The sequence below is a fragment of the Heterocephalus glaber genome, unplaced genomic scaffold (assembly GCF_053883595.1).
Source record: "Heterocephalus glaber isolate CG9 unplaced genomic scaffold, H.glaber_assembly_v1.0 deba00001564, whole genome shotgun sequence".
Taxonomy (NCBI): Eukaryota; Metazoa; Chordata; class Mammalia; order Rodentia; family Bathyergidae; genus Heterocephalus; species Heterocephalus glaber.
This window is the reverse complement of record NW_028258351.1, coordinates 13122827-13139473: the sequence shown is the minus strand read 5'-3', so window position 1 is coordinate 13139473 and position 16647 is coordinate 13122827. Positions and strand designations below refer to the sequence as shown.

General features: G+C 51.0%; 1 protein-coding gene across 9 annotated transcripts in view; it reads right to left on the bottom strand.

The window, feature by feature from the left end:
* Positions 1-16647, bottom strand: part of Rph3al (rabphilin 3A like (without C2 domains)) — a 150057-nt gene that overhangs the window by 49989 nt on the left and 83421 nt on the right. For 7 of the 9 annotated variants that reach the window (XM_021238217.2, XM_087191963.1, XM_021238218.2 and 4 more), the window contains one exon: positions 2428-2514. The exons of the other annotated variants lie outside the window; for them this stretch is intronic. In XM_021238217.2, coding sequence (XP_021093876.1) covers positions 2428-2514 — 87 coding nt within the window. The remainder of the gene's footprint in view (positions 1-2427; positions 2515-16647) is intronic. 9 annotated transcript variants of the gene reach the window in all.

The window sequence follows — 16647 nt, the reverse complement described above, 5'->3', positions numbered from 1 at the left end:
GCCCTTTCTATTTAGCTATCTCTTTGTTATGATTAGGTATTTTTCTAAGGAAAAAAAAAAAAGGCACAAGGAAACAATTGCCCTGTCCCTCTCCCACCCCAGAAGCAGACAGGAACTCCAGCCCCTGGGCATGGAACCCACAGACCCATAAGCACACGTGTGGCTGTTTGTGGCTCCATCCACACCTGCTAAACACCCCTGGAGTGCCTGGTGCTGCAGAGGGGACATTTCTGACCTCGTTAAGTTTCACTGGCCTGTAGAAATTCAAGGACAAATTGATAGCATAACACACAGCTTCATATTTTTTGCCTTAGGAAAGATAAGAAAATTCATCCTAAGCTATTTTGGACTTTTCTGGGCACTGGAGTGCTCTGGCGATTAGGAAGGGCGGGGAGGGGGGGCTCCCTGCAGGTGGCAGCCCTGCACTATTAAAGCGCATGGAGGTAACTCGTGATGAGGCTGGACAGGGCAGTGGCCTCGGTGGCCCTCTGCAGAATGATTAAATTTGTGAGATTCGCCTTTCCTTCCACCAACTTCATTTCCTTGAGAGCTCCTTGACCTCTGACCTCCCACAAATTATTTGCAACCATCATTCCATGCTGCTAAGGTGCCTCCCCATGAGATAATGTTTTAAGGTATTTCATTCCTTGTGGATATGGGGTATTTGCATCTTAAAAGGGGTCCCCTGGACACCAGAAGGACCTCAGATTCAAAGGGGAGCTTTCTGGCAGGGCCGGGAGGGTGCTCTGATATCTATGGAGTGTCAGATATTTTGTACACTTTGATGAGGTTGCTGAACTCTCACAGCAGCTTGAAGAAGTGGGCGTCATCACTGCCATTTGGGGATGAGGAATCAGAACCTCCAAGTAAGACTGAATGCTCGTTCACACTTCAAGGCCCTGCTTGCTACCTCTTTCTTCTACGCACAGAGCAGTAACAATGACAGGAAGTAAACTTATTTGTGTTCAAAATCAAGATATATATCTCAGTGGACCAGAAACTCAAATGCTTACTTTTTTTTTTTTTTTTTTTGGTACCGAGGACTGAACTCAGGACCTTGTGGTTGCAAGGCAGGCATCAGCACCACTGAGCTAAATCCCCAGCCCAAATGCTTACTATTTTAAGGGACCAAAGGCTACCTGCAGAGATCTGGGCCCAAATGCAGGTAGAGGCAGCTGGGAGATTGGTCTTCCAAGGATACAGGAATTTAAAGCATCCCATGGGAGGCAGGAGACCAGAGCCAAGACACTAAAAATGGGGCCTGTGAGGGGGTTTCCCACCTGGAAACAGTGGGGATGGCTGGAGGCTGGAGCGCAGGTGGAAAAATGGGTGGGCAGCTGCACCGACAGCAGACTGCAGGGCTCGGGAATGATCCCATTATCCCTGTGGACACCTGGCTCTGCCCCAGGGGACCCAGGACCCCCATGGAGGGAGCCAAAATACCACTCAGCAAGGAGAGCAGTTGGGAGTTACACAAGATGGATTGAGAAGCTTTAAATGTGTGGTTTCCAGAAGAAGAAAGATGGAATGGCAGAAGAGCAATATTCAAGGATGTTAGGGTTGAGGATTTTCCAGAACCAAAAACATTTTATAGATCTTCTGATGAAAAGCACATTCCAAGTGCCAAGCACAACCATGGAAAGATAAATCCATATCTGGAAAGTGAGGGGCTGCTTCTCTTGCATGGCTCCTTCTGTCCCCATGGCCCTCCCCAGAAGCCACACATTTTGGCCTGCTGTTTGGCTCCATTCTGATCTTGGTGCAGTGAAGAAGGCCCTGGGTTTGGGGTAGGGAAACACAGGTCCAGGCTCCACCCCACTCTACTCTGCTACTACCCAGAGTCCTCACTGACCCTGAATCTCTTCTCCTACAATGAGGTCAGAACTGGAGTGACAGAACCTAGCACCAGGAGGTGTTCTGGGGGTGGCAGCATCATGGCAAGCCATGGCTGCACTTGTTCTCCAGCCCCACACCCCACCAGCTCAGAGTCCCCAATCACAGCCTCGTGTCGCCATTTCCCCACCAGGAAAAGGGGCTAAGAACAGTACTCACCTATGCGGTTATGTAAGGAGGAAAGAGACTCATAGATGTAAGGAACTAAGCACCGTACCAAGAGATTAGCAAACACTTGACTCAGGGGAGCTATTACTTTACCTACAGCCCCCTCCACATGCACATCCACTCAGTGTAGGGGGCTGCCCACCCTAACCACAGCCCTCACAGGCAGAGAACCAGGCCTACTACTACCTCTGCACAGGGACGATAACCAAGCCAGCCGGTTGTCCTTCCCCGCCCTTCTCCCCAGGACCCAGGTGCCCCCCCCCACCTCCAGAGAAGCCCCTGCCAAGAACCATCCAACCCCCAGCACCCCCATCAATCAGGCCCAGACCCCATCCAGCCCACCCTCCCTGCCACCAGGGGCCCTACCTCTCTTTGCTCACTGCAGATCTTACACAGCCACAGGGGCCGCTTCTGGCCTGGAGAGGCCTCGATCCCACATTTGGTGCAGACTTTCTACGAGAGAGAGGGGCACACAAGGGTCAGTATTTCCTCCTAGGCCATGGGGCTGGGACAACTGTAACCAAGGGCCACCTTTGCATCTTCCACGGGATGGATGGCTTTTGCTCCAGGCTACAAGGACAGATCACCCAAAAGGCATAAACCATCCAGCAAGCTTTGGTGGGCTTTGGGCACAGTGGATGTGCCCCATCCATAGATCTCCATGCCATTGATTCCACCCCCATAATTAAGTTCTGTTAGGACCACATCCAAAAAATAAGCTTGATGACAGTCACAGCTGCATCATTTTCAGCTGCAAAGAACTGGAAATAACTCAAACGTCCAATACCCGGGGAAGATTCAGGCAAACAGAATGTGATATGGCCTTCATGTGGCAGATTGTGTGGCTACCTGGAAATCAGAGCAAGACGTACCGTACTCCGTGCACTCCTCCATCACCATGCAAATGACTCACACGTGTGTGAGACAGGTTAGAAGACGCTGCAGTATTATGAAATCCCAGCGATAGCTTGAACATGTGCTTCAAGCCAAGCTCCCTCCCTTAATGATTCCAGGACCCAAATTCTGGAGCACTGGGCCCATTCCCCAGGTGAGGAATCTCGGGTGTGTAGGAATTTGAGAATTTGCTCAAGATCACATGGCCAGTAAGGATGGGGTTCAGGGTTGACTTTGGAGCAATTATATTACAAGCTCTGGACACATACAGGCAGAACCCAGAGTCTCAGGTTTTCCTTCTGCAGAGTTGTTTAAGCTCATAACTTCTAAATACATATTTTGCTTCCCCTAAAGGCACAGCAACAAGCCACGGTGAGGAAGGCCAGGATAAACACACTGGAGGCAGAGGTGGATTTGTTGGGGCTGAGATTGGTTCCCAGCCCACTGGGGGCCTATGATTCAGCAATGGCAAAGCATCTCCTCCTCAGGGGGCTCAGAGCCTCCAGCCCCGCCTCCCCCACCGAGGGAGGGCTGGATCTGTTGCTTGGCCTTTTCTGCAGGCTGCCAACTGAGCAAGAAGCACACCTCTCCACGGAGAGGAAAATGTCACCAACTTGGCTTCCCAAAGCATGTGTCATCAGCCTGATTGGGTAGTTGAGCCCAGTGCTGCAGGAAGGAGGGAGCCATCGCTCACGGAAAGGAGGCTATGACACATTTATAGGAGTACGGACTGGCTGCCACCCAAGGCTCAGGTGCGAGAAATGTCACTTCTCTTTTATTTCTCCAAATAAAATGGACTCCGCTCTAAGCTCCCGCCCATCTGGACTGGCAGGGAAGCCCCTCACAGGTCCCAGTCATCACAGGGGCCCCTCTCCAGCTCTCAGAAAATCCTAGAGTAGGTGGTCCCACACACCTGGGGAGGGTCTCCTAGGCACTGTGCATGCTGTCCACTGCTGTCTGCTTGCCCTCCCAGGAAGTGGGAGGTGGGGGGGTACCTCGGTGCAAGTCCTAGGTCTGGGATCTCTTTTTCATTTGTTTGTTTTTTGGAGTTCTGGGCCCAGAGTCTTGTATATTCTAGGAAAGTGCTCTACCACTGAGCTACATTCCCAGCCATTTTAAAATTTAATTTTAATTAATTAATTTGGTTGGTTGGTTTTTTGAGATAGGGTCTCACTATGTAGTTCAGGCTGCCCTTGAACTATGTAGCCCATGCTGGCCTTGAACTCATGGTAATCCTCCTACCTCAGCCTCCAGAGTGGTGAGATTACAGGTGTGCACCATCACATACAGCCTAGCCCTTTTAAAATTACTTTTTATTTTGAGACAGGATTTAAATTGCCCAGGCTGGTCTTGAACTTTTGATCCTGCCTCAGCCTTCCAAGTAGTTGAGATTACAAGGTACATACCACCATACCTGGCTCAAGGGTTTGGGATCTTTGCCAGGTGAGGAGTGAGCCTCTTCAGGGACCAGCAGCCTATTTCCCTGGGCCCTAAGTCACCATATTTGACCTTCCTCTCCAAGCTGTCCTCCTAACCCCTCACACCACCCCCCCTAACCCTCCTACCTCTGGGGCAGGATCTCCATCAACCCACAACTGGAGCTTCAAGACACACACCATGGGGCTCTCTTCCTTGAGTAAAGCAGAAAGGAAGGAGATGCTGACGGTGGCTGGCTTTGTCTTCCTTGTTAATTCCTACTGTCTTCTCTATACATGCTGTGAGTGTGAAAACATGTGTGGTCTTCATGCAGGCCAGATTTTCCTGCTGCACTCTTTACACACTTATGGGGTTCACAGAGAGCTCACCCTAAAGCACACAGAGCACTTTTCCCTCCCAAGGTTGTTGAATAAGACTGTGGTCTTGAAAATCAGGTGGAAATAAAACACCAAACTACCATTTATGACATGTTATGTATACCAGGGACAATGATACCCTGGCCACAGGTATAAAGGAGTTCGATGTCACAATTCCTATTATACATTCAAATGGAGAAAGGGAGATGCAAAGATGTTACAGACTGCCCTGAGTCTCAGCTAGTCAGTAACAGAGGATCTTCCAGAGCTCAGGAAGGTGACTACACCTCTTCTCCCAGCTAGTGCCCACACAATCCAGGGAGCTGGTTCTACTCAGATAGCTGGTGGCTCACAAGTGCCTGGACAGAGAAAGTGACACAGGATGACTCTGGGACAAGGTTTCACTGTGGGTGTAGGTACAGTGGGGACCTGTTCACTTGCTTCGGGATGTGGTTCTAGGCCAGAATCTGGCTCTGTCCTGAGCTATCTCTCAGGAGGGAGGAGAGGGCTTTTTAGCCACCGACAGGAAGCCCAGGCCCCATGGCCTCTACTGACATTCTGTAGGCTTCCCCATAGCCTTCTGGACACCACGCCATGGGGAGTCTCAGACAGCTCAGTCTGCTATAACAAGAATGCCTCAGGCTGGGTGGCAAAATTCTCTCTCACAGTTCTGGAGGCTCACAGTTCTGGAGGCCCACAGCTCTGAGGAGGGTGGCAGCATGGCTGAGTTCTGGGGAGGGCCCTTCTCCTGGTCTTTTCTTTTGTAAATGCACCAGACCCATCATGGTACCACACCTCTCAAAGGTCTCATCTCCAAATATCATTCCTCTGGGGTGAGGGCTTCAACATACGGATTTTTGGGGGTGGGGGGATAAACATTCAGTCCATAGCAGCCCTGCACCAGACCGGGCTTTTGCATGTTGAGAGCCCCAGAAATGGACAATCATCTCCTCTACTCTGGAGTCACTTAGGGTTCCCAGTCCTCCTGGGTGCTCCAAGGCCCACCACCCTGCACTGTCACCAATGTCATGTTCCTGAAACACTGTTAACCCATGCAAAGGCAGCAGGCACTGTGCTAAGGCACAGGCTTTGGGGGAGGCAGGCCTGAGTGGGCCCTTGGGCAAGCTGTTCCGAGCCTGTCCATGTAAGATGTTCTCATCTGTAAAACTGGATAATATTTATCCTCTAGGGTCGCTGTGAAGATTAACTAAGATACTCATGGAAAGCAACCTGCACATAATAAGCATTCAGTAAATGCCACTCACTGTTATTAGTGATACCCCTGCACCCTGTTCTAAAACCATGCACAATTCTTCTCTAGGCTAATGCAATAGCCAGAAGCCACAGGTGGTTATTTAAAGTGAAATTAGGGGCTGAGAATATAGCTCAGGGGCAAAGCACTTGCCTAGCATGTTCAAGGCCTCAGGTTCAATCCGCAGCAGCACAAAAAAATTTAATTACAATTCAATAAAATGAAACAGTTTCTCGGTCATGCTAAACTCATATCAGGTACACAACTGCCACATCTGGATGGTGGTGATATGTGAGACAACACAGAAAAAGGGCATTTTCATCATCACTGGAAGTTCTTCAGGGCACACTGGGCTGCAAGGTCCACCCTTCAGCCTCAGTGTGCAGTTGACCTCAACTGGCTATTCCCAAGGCTCCCCACAACACCCCACCTTCCAATCCGATGAATGTGCTCTCGTGTTTGCCTGCGTCAGCCTGACTCCTGTGTCTACCTCCACCACCTCTGACTCTTCCTTCCCCACTGGATTTACTAATCCACTTAACCATCTCCTGTGGGGCACCCTGGAGAGCACATCCCTGGGAGACTGGAATGAACAGGGCAGGGCCCAGGTCTCACTGTGCACCCGGCAGTGCACCACAGCTCGCTGAGGCTGCCAAGGCAAAGGGGTGTTCGACTGCTTGGCAGGAGTGACAAGTAAGCAGAGTTCTGAAGGATGAGTGTGCACATGCCTTTGGTAAATACCGTCTGCCTGATTAAGCATCTGTGTATTAGGGGCAGGAAAGGAAATGAGGAGAGGGTGCAGGAATAGCATCCTGTCCTCCACCACAGACCTGGCTCACAGAGCCACCCAGCTCAGGGACAGGAACAACATGGGTCGGTCACTGGTCAGTTCCAGTCTGAGGCAGAGGGTGGGGAGGAGGGATGGGTGGCCTGGCCATGCTGGTGTGGGGAAGCCCCGCCTTTTCCAGAATGGGGTTCAGAGCTGCCTGCTCCCCAGGAGGAAAAAGGGCTGTGCATGGCCAGGGGACAGAGCTACTCGGACTCCATCTCAGGCAGAAAGGGTGGCAGTGAGGGCTTTCCCAGGTGTCCCCTCCACCCCCCACCTAGGTCGCTATCAGGGCTGGGAAGGTGACATGACAAGCCACACCCACTCCCACATGTGCACTGCCCCACTTCCAGGCTACAGCCATCAGCAGTGGAACCCACATCTGTTCCTGCCATCTCTCGGTGCTCTTTGTGTGCCTGCAGCCACAGTCTTTGGCTGGTGGGGAAATCAGGAGCTCCTAAGGGGCTAGGGTCAAAAAAAGACAACATGCTCCAGTTTGAATAATACATAATTGCTGCTCTATTAAATCTCAGATCAATAAGAGAATAATGAGCCTTTTCCCCTCATGGGCTTGGTCTTTGTTCCCAGGTTCCAACACTGAAAATTAAGCAGCTGGTATTTAAAAAAAAGCGTGAGTGGAAGAGGGCAAGCCTCTCCAACTTACACCAGAGGAGCCCCTCTCTGTACCCCCTCCTCAATCCACACTGTCACTGCCAAGCCTGGCCAGCACCACGGACTTCCAGTAGGTGTCCCTACCCCCATTTTGGCTGGCCTCCAATTGGTTCCTGATATGAAACCCGCTGATCTTTTCAAGATGCAAATCAGGGCCAGGGATTTAGCTCAGTGGTTCCGCCACCTGCCTTACAAGCGCAAGGTCCTCGAGTTCGATCCCCAGTACCAAAAAAAAAGAGATGCAAATCTGATTGCCCCATTTTTTCCACCTGCCAGTTTAAAAGGCTCTGGGCACTTCCTATTGTATGTATTTGGAAAACCGCCCCCTTTCACATGGGTCATGATGCCTGTTCAGACTGGACCCTCTCTTCTCACGGGCCTCTGGTCCACTGTCTCACTCTCCACTCTGAGCTCCAGCCATGTTGGCCTTCTTTCAGGCTCTGGTCCTTTCTTTGCTTTTGCCACAAGATCTTTGCACATACCACAACTTCGGTCTGGGATGCTTCTGACCACACTACCTCCTCATTAGCCTCTGCATCCTTCAGACCTTAGCAAAAGTACCACTTCTTCAAGACGGTCCCCTCTGACTTCTCACCCGGGTGTAACTATCATCAGGGGCTCCTTCCTCTTCTCTGTTAAGGTTATAGTGTACCCTCAGCTCTGTGAAATGGGACTACTGTCACTTCCTCATCTGGCTGTCAGCTCCCAGAGGGTAGAGTCTGTGTCTGTTCCTGTTCCCAGTGCCTGGCACAATGACTGACTGGAGAATAAGTGAATGAACAAATGGGAGCTACTTCTAGTATTGCAACTGAGAAGATGAGCTGTGGTCCCTCCTGTAATATGCTGATCTTCCAGAGACACAAGACACACTGAGACAAGACCACTCCCTGGGCAGCATGGGGAGGGCACGCTCATGTCCACACCAAGTGGTGCTGACTAGCAGGATGATGGGATGCTGGATAGGAGAGAGCCACATGTGGGGTGGAGTCTGAGGTGGGGCTGGTGTCCAGAGGCCCCCATTCTCAGGGCATAGACCATGAACCCAGCTGGTCAGGCCACACAGGAAGCGACCTGTGGCCCTTGCAAAAGGTAAGAGCAGGGATGTCTGCCCCATCTGCATGTGCCCACGCCCCATGGGTGCATCCTGCGAGCCATCTACATGTGCAGACCCACTCTAAGATCTGACCAAGGACCCTCCTTCAGCTCCTCCTAATCCAGACCTCTTCAGCTACGCCTCAACCCCCTGGATGGCCCCATCCCAGAACCTCCCCTTTCCAGGCCCAGTCAAGAATTGGAAAGCATGAAAGAGGCCTACAAAGCCAGGAGCACTAAAGCTCAGGGACTCTGCAGCCTGGTGAGCCCTCAGTGGGAGCCCTGACCCATTCCACACCGGCTCCCACCTAGCTCAGTCATGCGCTTCCCAAGCTGCCACCGAAGAGAAAATGGGAGGGGCCTTAGTGCCAGTGGAGGGCAGGCAGGAAACCACCAGAGAGCAGGCCACCTCACAGGAACAGCTGTCTGGAGCCATCTCGTAATCGAGTAAGCAGCCACGTACAGCTGGATGGGCCCTCAGGGCTTTTACACCCAGAAAGAAGGCCATGTTCATGATACTCTGTCAGCCAAAAAAGATGAAATTCCATTCAAACATTTTACATAGGGAGACCCAGAAAATGAACACTGCTCTACAGAAATGAACACTGAAGATGGTGAATTTGTTTATTTATCATTAGTTGTTTTTTTTTAGAGACAGAGTCTTACTACGCTGCCCAGGCTAGCCTCAAGCTCCTGATCCTCCTGCCTCAGCCTCAGCTTCCCAAGTGGCTGGAACTACAGCTATGCACCATCAGACCTAGTTTAGCATGGTTAATGTACAAACATGGAGTGCTTCATCCCAACAAGCATTGATCCAGTACTGTACAGGGAGTGTTCTAGGTTTTCTGAGGGTGAACAGGACACAATCTTCTGTCCTGACAAGTGCCCAGCTGGAAGATGACTTTTCCAAGAGTTCCCATGAAGAGCAGGTCGGGGGGAACCGGTTCCCACTAGGAAGTATGCGGCAAATGGTACCGACAGAGGCCTCATCCCCACCCCTGGGAATGGGGGAAAGACCCACTGCACATGGCTGCTCTCATCACACTCTCGGGTACGTGAAGACTGGGACTGCAAGTGTGCAGTGCAGACCACGTACTGCGCTCCCCGTCAGGAATCAAACCTGCAAAGGCAAAATCTTCCTGTGTGGGGGGAAAACTACACCCAGATAAAAATGACGAAGACACACACAGAAAAAAATGGCAAAAAATCACGACAAAGCTGTGTATATAATGAAATGGAGTAATATGCACAATAAACTAAATTTTAAAAGCTTATCACAAACAGTTGGCATAGTATGATGCTCTACCATATAAAACATGTATGCTTGCCTAATTGATTTAGAAGTCTGTCTATACACAGAAAGCTATCTTGGAGGATATCAGGCAAAATGTGAATTGGGCTAAGTTACATTGTGCACACCTTTAATCCCAGTTACTTGGAGGCTGAGGCAGGAGAATCAGAAGTTTGAGGCCAACCTGAGCAACTTAATAAGACTTTGCCTCAAAATAAATTTTTCTTTTTAAAAAAAGGCTGGGTTGGGCTGGGGATTTAGCTCAGTGGTGCTGCTGCCTGCCTCGAAAGTACAAAGTTCTAAGTTTGATCCCTGTACCAAAAAAAAAAAAAAAAGAAGGGCTGGGTGTGTGGCTCAGCTCTAGAGTACTTGCCTAGCATACTTGAGGCTCTGCGTTCTATCTCTAGTACCATAAAATAAATACACAACAAATATGTTTAAAGTAGGTAAGTGGAATTCTCATTTAAAGGAAACCTATGCTAAATGCTTTGAGAAACCATTTGCCCCAAGTTCATTTTTTGACCAGATCTGGACTTTTGTAGGTCAGGCTGGACTTAAGAAGCTGAAAGCACATGCACAGGCAGACAGGAGACAGGACTTATCAGTTAGCTGCGGCTCAGAGGGAAACCGTCAGGCCCATGCACCAAGCCTCTCACAATGTCAGGGGCCACCAACCCCTCCGATCAGGTTCAGTCCTGCTTGACCCCAAGAGAGACATCGTCAGTCAGGTTTGCAGGTATAGCACCACCTGAAGGGCTGGAACAGCCTGGCTCCAGGTGACTGAGTGCCAGGAGCCCATTCCCTGCCACCACACGACTCAACACATATAGTTCAGAGACTGATGTGCACACTAGAAATAGTTATACAGTTCACTGGATGCTTACACCATGCCAGGCACCGAGCCGGCTGTTTCATGTAGAATCTCATTTAATGTTCACAATCATTCATGATGTAGGCATTACCGTCCCATGGGTTTTTTTGTTTTTTGTTTGGGGTACCGGGGATCGAAATCAGGACCTTGTGCTTGCGAGGGAGGTGCCGGAACCACTGAGCTAAATCCCCAGCCCTGTCCCATTTTTTTTTTTTTTTTTTTGGTACTGAGGATTGAACTCAGGTTCTTGCACTTGCACAGCAGGCAGCAAAATCACTGAGCTAAATCCCCAGCCCCCTGTCCCATGTTTTATACCTGAGGAAGCTGAGGCTTGAGGTTAGGTAACTTGACCATGGGAGCTGGGATGTGAAACGTAGATGTAGGCTCTGGCTGCCCCAGCCAGATCTGACTCCCTGAGTAGGACACTTTTCCAAGCCCTCATCCTGCCTGGACTGAACTTGCGCCTTGCCGCTCTAGGTGAAGGCAGGCTGGGTACCTGTGCCCTGGCCCTCTTTCAGAAGTACAATGAGGTCAAGTCTCAAGTGAGAAAAGGCACAGCTTGGCCCCTCTTCCCATTCATCAGGACATGGCTCAGGTAGCCAGCAGGGATGAAGGCACGTGGAATTCCAGATCTTGTCGTGATCACCTACCAGGTGGTCCCCAGGTCTCAGTTGACCTATTGGTCAACTGACTACCAGGACTCAGAAAGGCACAGCCTTAATTAAGAATGTTAACCTTGGGCCGGGGATTTAGCTCAGTGGTTTCGCTGCCTGCTGCACAAGCACAAGGACCCGAGTTCAATCCCGGGCACCAAAACATAAAACAAAAAAAAAAACAAGAATGCTAACCACAGCCAGGTGTGGTGGTACACGCCTATAATCCCAGCACTCTGGGAGGCTGAGGCAGGAGGATTCCAAATTAGGCCTGGGCTACTCAGCAATTTAATGAGACCTGGTCTCAAAATAAGGAGGGGGTGGGAGTGGAGTGTTGGAGATATAGTTTAGTGCAAAAGCCCTAGGTTCAATCAACAGTACTGGGGGGAAAAATGCCAACCACCTTCACTTGCTACTTGGTCTAAGACATAAGCCAGGAGGCACTGGAGAAACATTTCACAGGGAAGACGTACGTGTCTCTCTTTATTTCCTACCCCGATGCCCTGCCAGAGAGCCTCCAGCCTCTGCACCCTTTCTACCAGTGCCAGGCACATCAGCCATGCATGGCCCAGCCTCCTCCTCACTCAGGCTTCCTGAAGGCTGCACTGCCAGAGCTAAGCAGCTCCTCTCCTGCCATCAGTGGCCACTGACACTGCAGGGACCTCCTTCAAGCCCCAGGCCCAAGGCAGCCCCCCAGCCAAGGCCTTTCTCAGTCTACAAAAAGCACCATTTCCTATTGATTTCAAGGCTAGTTTCCAAAGCACGCCTCTCTCCACCTGCCACTCACAGTCACCACTGCAGCCCCAGTGGAAGGGAGGGTTAAAAAGGGCAACGGCATCAGCTCCTGGTTATTAACATTCACGGAGCATGTAACAGGATATCCTGACTCGATGCGGCTTTGGATCATTTCTGTGTCTGCATCTCACCATGTGCGTGTCTGATGAGGGAAATCAGGGTACTTAAACAAGATGTGTCCCTGGTTGGCTGGGGCAGGGCAGGTGGGGGGACAGTGCCCCAACACCCACCTCTGTTAATTCTTCCCGGTCCTGGTGAACCCCACAGGTAGGCTGTAGATGGGGTTTCCTGCCTCATTCCCAGGGAGCCATGCAAAACAAAGGTGTGTGAGCTGGCTCTACAGGGCTGAGGGGAGTGCAGCAAGGGTGGCAGCAACACAGAGGAGGCGGGATGATGGTTTCACAAGACTGAGGCAAAGAGGGGAGGGGTCATGCAATTTGATGCTGAGAGGAAGATTTTTAACACCAAACAACAAATGATCAAAGGGCAAAACACAGGACAGAGTGCTTGGTCTCAAGGAATAAATGAACTCATTTGCCCAGCACTTGTTGGGGGGACAAGGTGGGTGTTGGGTGTGTGCCCGGTGTGAGGCACAGCTCTTGGGAAGAGGCATACAAATGCTGGCCTGAGTGGACAGAGCAGAGTCAGGCCAAGGCTGGAGGGTGGCTCTGCCAAAATGCATGCAGAGAGGTAAATTACTCTGTGAGCATAGAAGGGACAGGGAGTTGTTGGGGTCAGGGACAGCTTCTTAGAGGTACCCAGCTCAGGTGAAGGCCTCATAGTGGCCCGAGGCTGATGAGTTGCTCATGTGCTTGCTCCTGCTAAGATCCTGCCATGGCCACAAGTCTGCGATTCATCTGGGTCCTTCTCCTCTGAGGGGAGTCAGAACCTACAGGGCCAGAAGATGGTTCACGGGCAGTGGGAAAGGCACAGTAAACATATTTAGTTGGTTTTTTGTTTGTTTGGTTGGTTGGTTTTTTGCAGTCTTGGGGATTAAACCCAGGGTACACTGAGCTACATCCCCAGACTTACTTATTGACTGATTGAGATGTGTTCTTGCTAAGTTGCCCAGGCAGGCTTCGAACTTTCAATATTCCTGCCTCAGCCTCCTGAGTAGCTAGGATTACAGATATGCGTCACCATGCCTGGCTATGTTTGCTTTTTTGAAACACAAGATTATTTTGAAATTTCAAATAGTGTGAAAAAGGATTGTGGATGATTCCCACACATATCAAAAGAGTTTGTGGGATTTTGAAGAGTTAGGAGATGCTGCTTTAAAGTCCTCCTGGAAAAGGAAAAGGAGCCCAGCAGCTCCTGGTCAGGACACCACACAAGAAACTCCAGAATGGTGTCCTCCAACATAAAGAGGACAAACCTAGGTCTTGTGGGACTTCATGTGGGGACCGGCGATGGTGATTCTCTCCACAGATGAATGAGGAAGACTAGAAATCGACATGCACAAACACTCGCCCCTGCACTGAGGAACACAAATGCAACCCTCCTCTAATCTCCTGGACCTGCTGTGTCCTGTAGGGCCTGCCCTGTCACTGAGCCTGCCTGGCTATGACAAACCCTCTAGGACAGAGTCTTGGAGACCTCATCACCTCTGTCCAGTTCAAAAAGAAGTCCCCTTTCTTCTGCACCCCACCACCAGCCTGGGCTCCACAGGCCTGAGCCTGGCATACCCTGCAGGCTCTAGGCTGCAGGTTCTTGTGACTCCACCTAAATCACGGCAGGGTGCGGGGGGAGACTAACAATCGTGTCAACCAGCACTGTCCCACAGTGGCCGCCGGTTCTCCAGCCTGCCTCCCTCACTGTTCCAAATGAAAAGGCTGCAGGCAGTTGGGGAAGGGGAAGGCCCAGGTGCTGGAGGAAACTGGCTCCCATCAATCTTGCTCCCCGCCATGTGGTTACTCAGAGTTACAACTCCTATTAATGATAATAGCCACCATTTATTGAGTACTTATTTCATGCCTGGTGCCGCACTCAGCACTCAACACACATTATCATTATCACATTTAATCTCGTTGACTTTCACAATGGCCCTGTGAGGGAGGCTTGATGAGCAGAATGTCATGGATGAGACATGGAAGGCCCAGAGAGGTTGGGTACTTGGCCAGATCCACAGAAGAAGGAAGTGGCAGAGCCAGAATCAGGATCCTAGTCCATAACAATAAAAGCAGGAGCTTGGGCAGGGGGTTTGGCTCAGTGGTAGCACATTTGCCTGGCATGTACAAGGCCATGGGTTGTATCCCCAGGACTACAGGGAAATAAAGAAGCAAGAGCCTCTAAGAGGCATGTGTGCTTGCCCTGGGTCTCACCTGTAGTATGAATGGGACTGAGGCACAGGCTGCTTAGGGCACTGGATGGAGGGTCACATGGGTTAGCACATACAGGCTGGGGCTCACTCCATCTTACTTCTCACCTACACTCCAGGACCTACATACTTGTTGAGAAGGACGCTTAAGGGCCCAGAAGGTGGACATGCCTGGTTCTGAGGTAAGCCAGGGAGCTAGCAAAAGAAAGAGCTGTCCCTTAAAGATAAATGGTAGCTGCTTTCCCAGCACATGCTGGCCATTCCAGGAACAGGAGTGCAGGGAAGTAGAAGCCCCAGACAAAGCCAGCTCGATCTCCTCTGCCTGGCCTGGTTGCATAAGCAACCTCTGCTTTCCAGAAACCCTGGGCAGAGAGAAGCACCTGCTGCCTGGAAGTCACCTGGCCCAGGCTCTTTAAGGCAGCCTGGTTCTGGTTCTTTAAGGCAGCACCACCGAAGAGGCTAGAGCACTTCTCATCCCTGCATTCGGCATCTTGAAAATGCCCTGCCCTGCTCAGCAGCCCCTGGGCCTCGGCTGTAAGTGAGCCTATCTGTGAGGGTTGTCACAAAGCCTGACCCTGGGATGTGGTGGGGGGATGGTCCTCCACCAGCTTTGGCCCCACAATGAACTTGGGCTGGCTGAGCAAATACCAGCTCCAAAGTTCTATGGGTCCAGGACATCAAACCAATTCTGTGAAATGGACATTTGGTCTTTGTTCCTTCTTTTTTTTTTGGTACCGGGGATTGAACTGGGGACCTTGTGCTTGCGAGGTAGGCGGCAGAAACAGAGTAGAAATCGACATGCACAAACACTCGCCACTGCACTGAGGAACACAAATGCAACCCTCCTCTAATCTCCTGGACCTGCTGTGTCCTGTAGGGCCTGCCCTGTCACTGAGCCTGCCTGGCTATGACAAACCCCCTAGGACAGAGTCTTGGAGCCCTCATCACCTCCTTCCAGTTCAAAAAGAAGTCCCCCTTGATCACCAATGGCCAATGATGCAATCAATCATGTGTATGTAATGCAGCCTCCATATGAGCCCCAAAGGGCTGGATTCTGGCGGTTTGTGGATAGCAGGGCACATAAAAGGTTCCTAGAGGGTGGTGCGCCCAGAAAAAAGCAAGGAAGCTCCACACCCTTCTCCCATACTTTGCCCTGTGCATCTTCATCTGCATCAGTTCTGTAAGCTGTCCTAGCAAATTAATCAAATCTATGAATGGGGTTGTGGGAACCCTGTGTGGGTGGTTGTCAGAAGTTCCAAGGCCTAGACTGTGACTAGCATCTGAAGTAGAGTACAGTCCTGAGCGACTGAGCCCTTCCCTGTGGTATCTGACCAGCTCAGAGGACACCCAGCTGGAGAATCTGTGGCTGAACTGATGGGTAGTTGGTGGGAAGAGATCCCTACATATTTGGCTGACCAGAAGTCACAAAAGTGTGCTGTATTGAGTGACTTAAGGCATTGAAGTCGCAGCCTTGGTTTAGGAAGGCTTATAATGTCCATAAGAAGAAGGCAAGGGAGGACCCTCTGGTTGACTCTCCATCATCCCATCCCTAGAATCTAGACAGCAACAGTAGTGACAGTCAGGGCATTTAGCCAATATGTCCTAAGCTCCTGCTGCTACCAGACCCTGGACTAGACAGAAGGAACAGTAGGGCTCACAGCCTGGTGGAGAGAGGAACAAGAAGTGATGCATACAGGCACCCCCGCACCCCCCCTCCACTCCTTCTGCTCGGCCCCCACCTAACTCTCCAGCCTCCTTTCCCTGTCACATGGCCAAGTCCACCACACCTGCCCCCCACACTGCCTGCTCCCAGCGCTCTGGCTACCTTCCTGCCTCTGGGCTTTTGCCCCAGCCATGCCTCATGCCTAATAAACATCTAAGTATCCTTGAGGACCAACACAAAGATTCTTCCTCCACGACCCCTTCCTTGGGTTTCCCTCAGGAAGCACCAGTGTCTCCCTGCTCTGCCCCCACAGTGACCCACCATCTCTAGCGTAGCACTGACTTGGTCACACTGGAACTGTCTCCCTGAGACCAAGGCTCCTTGGAGAAAAAGGACATTCTTGTTTTTGTTTTGCAGTGCTGGGGATTGGACCTAGAGCCTCATGCATGCTGGGCCAGTGTTCCACC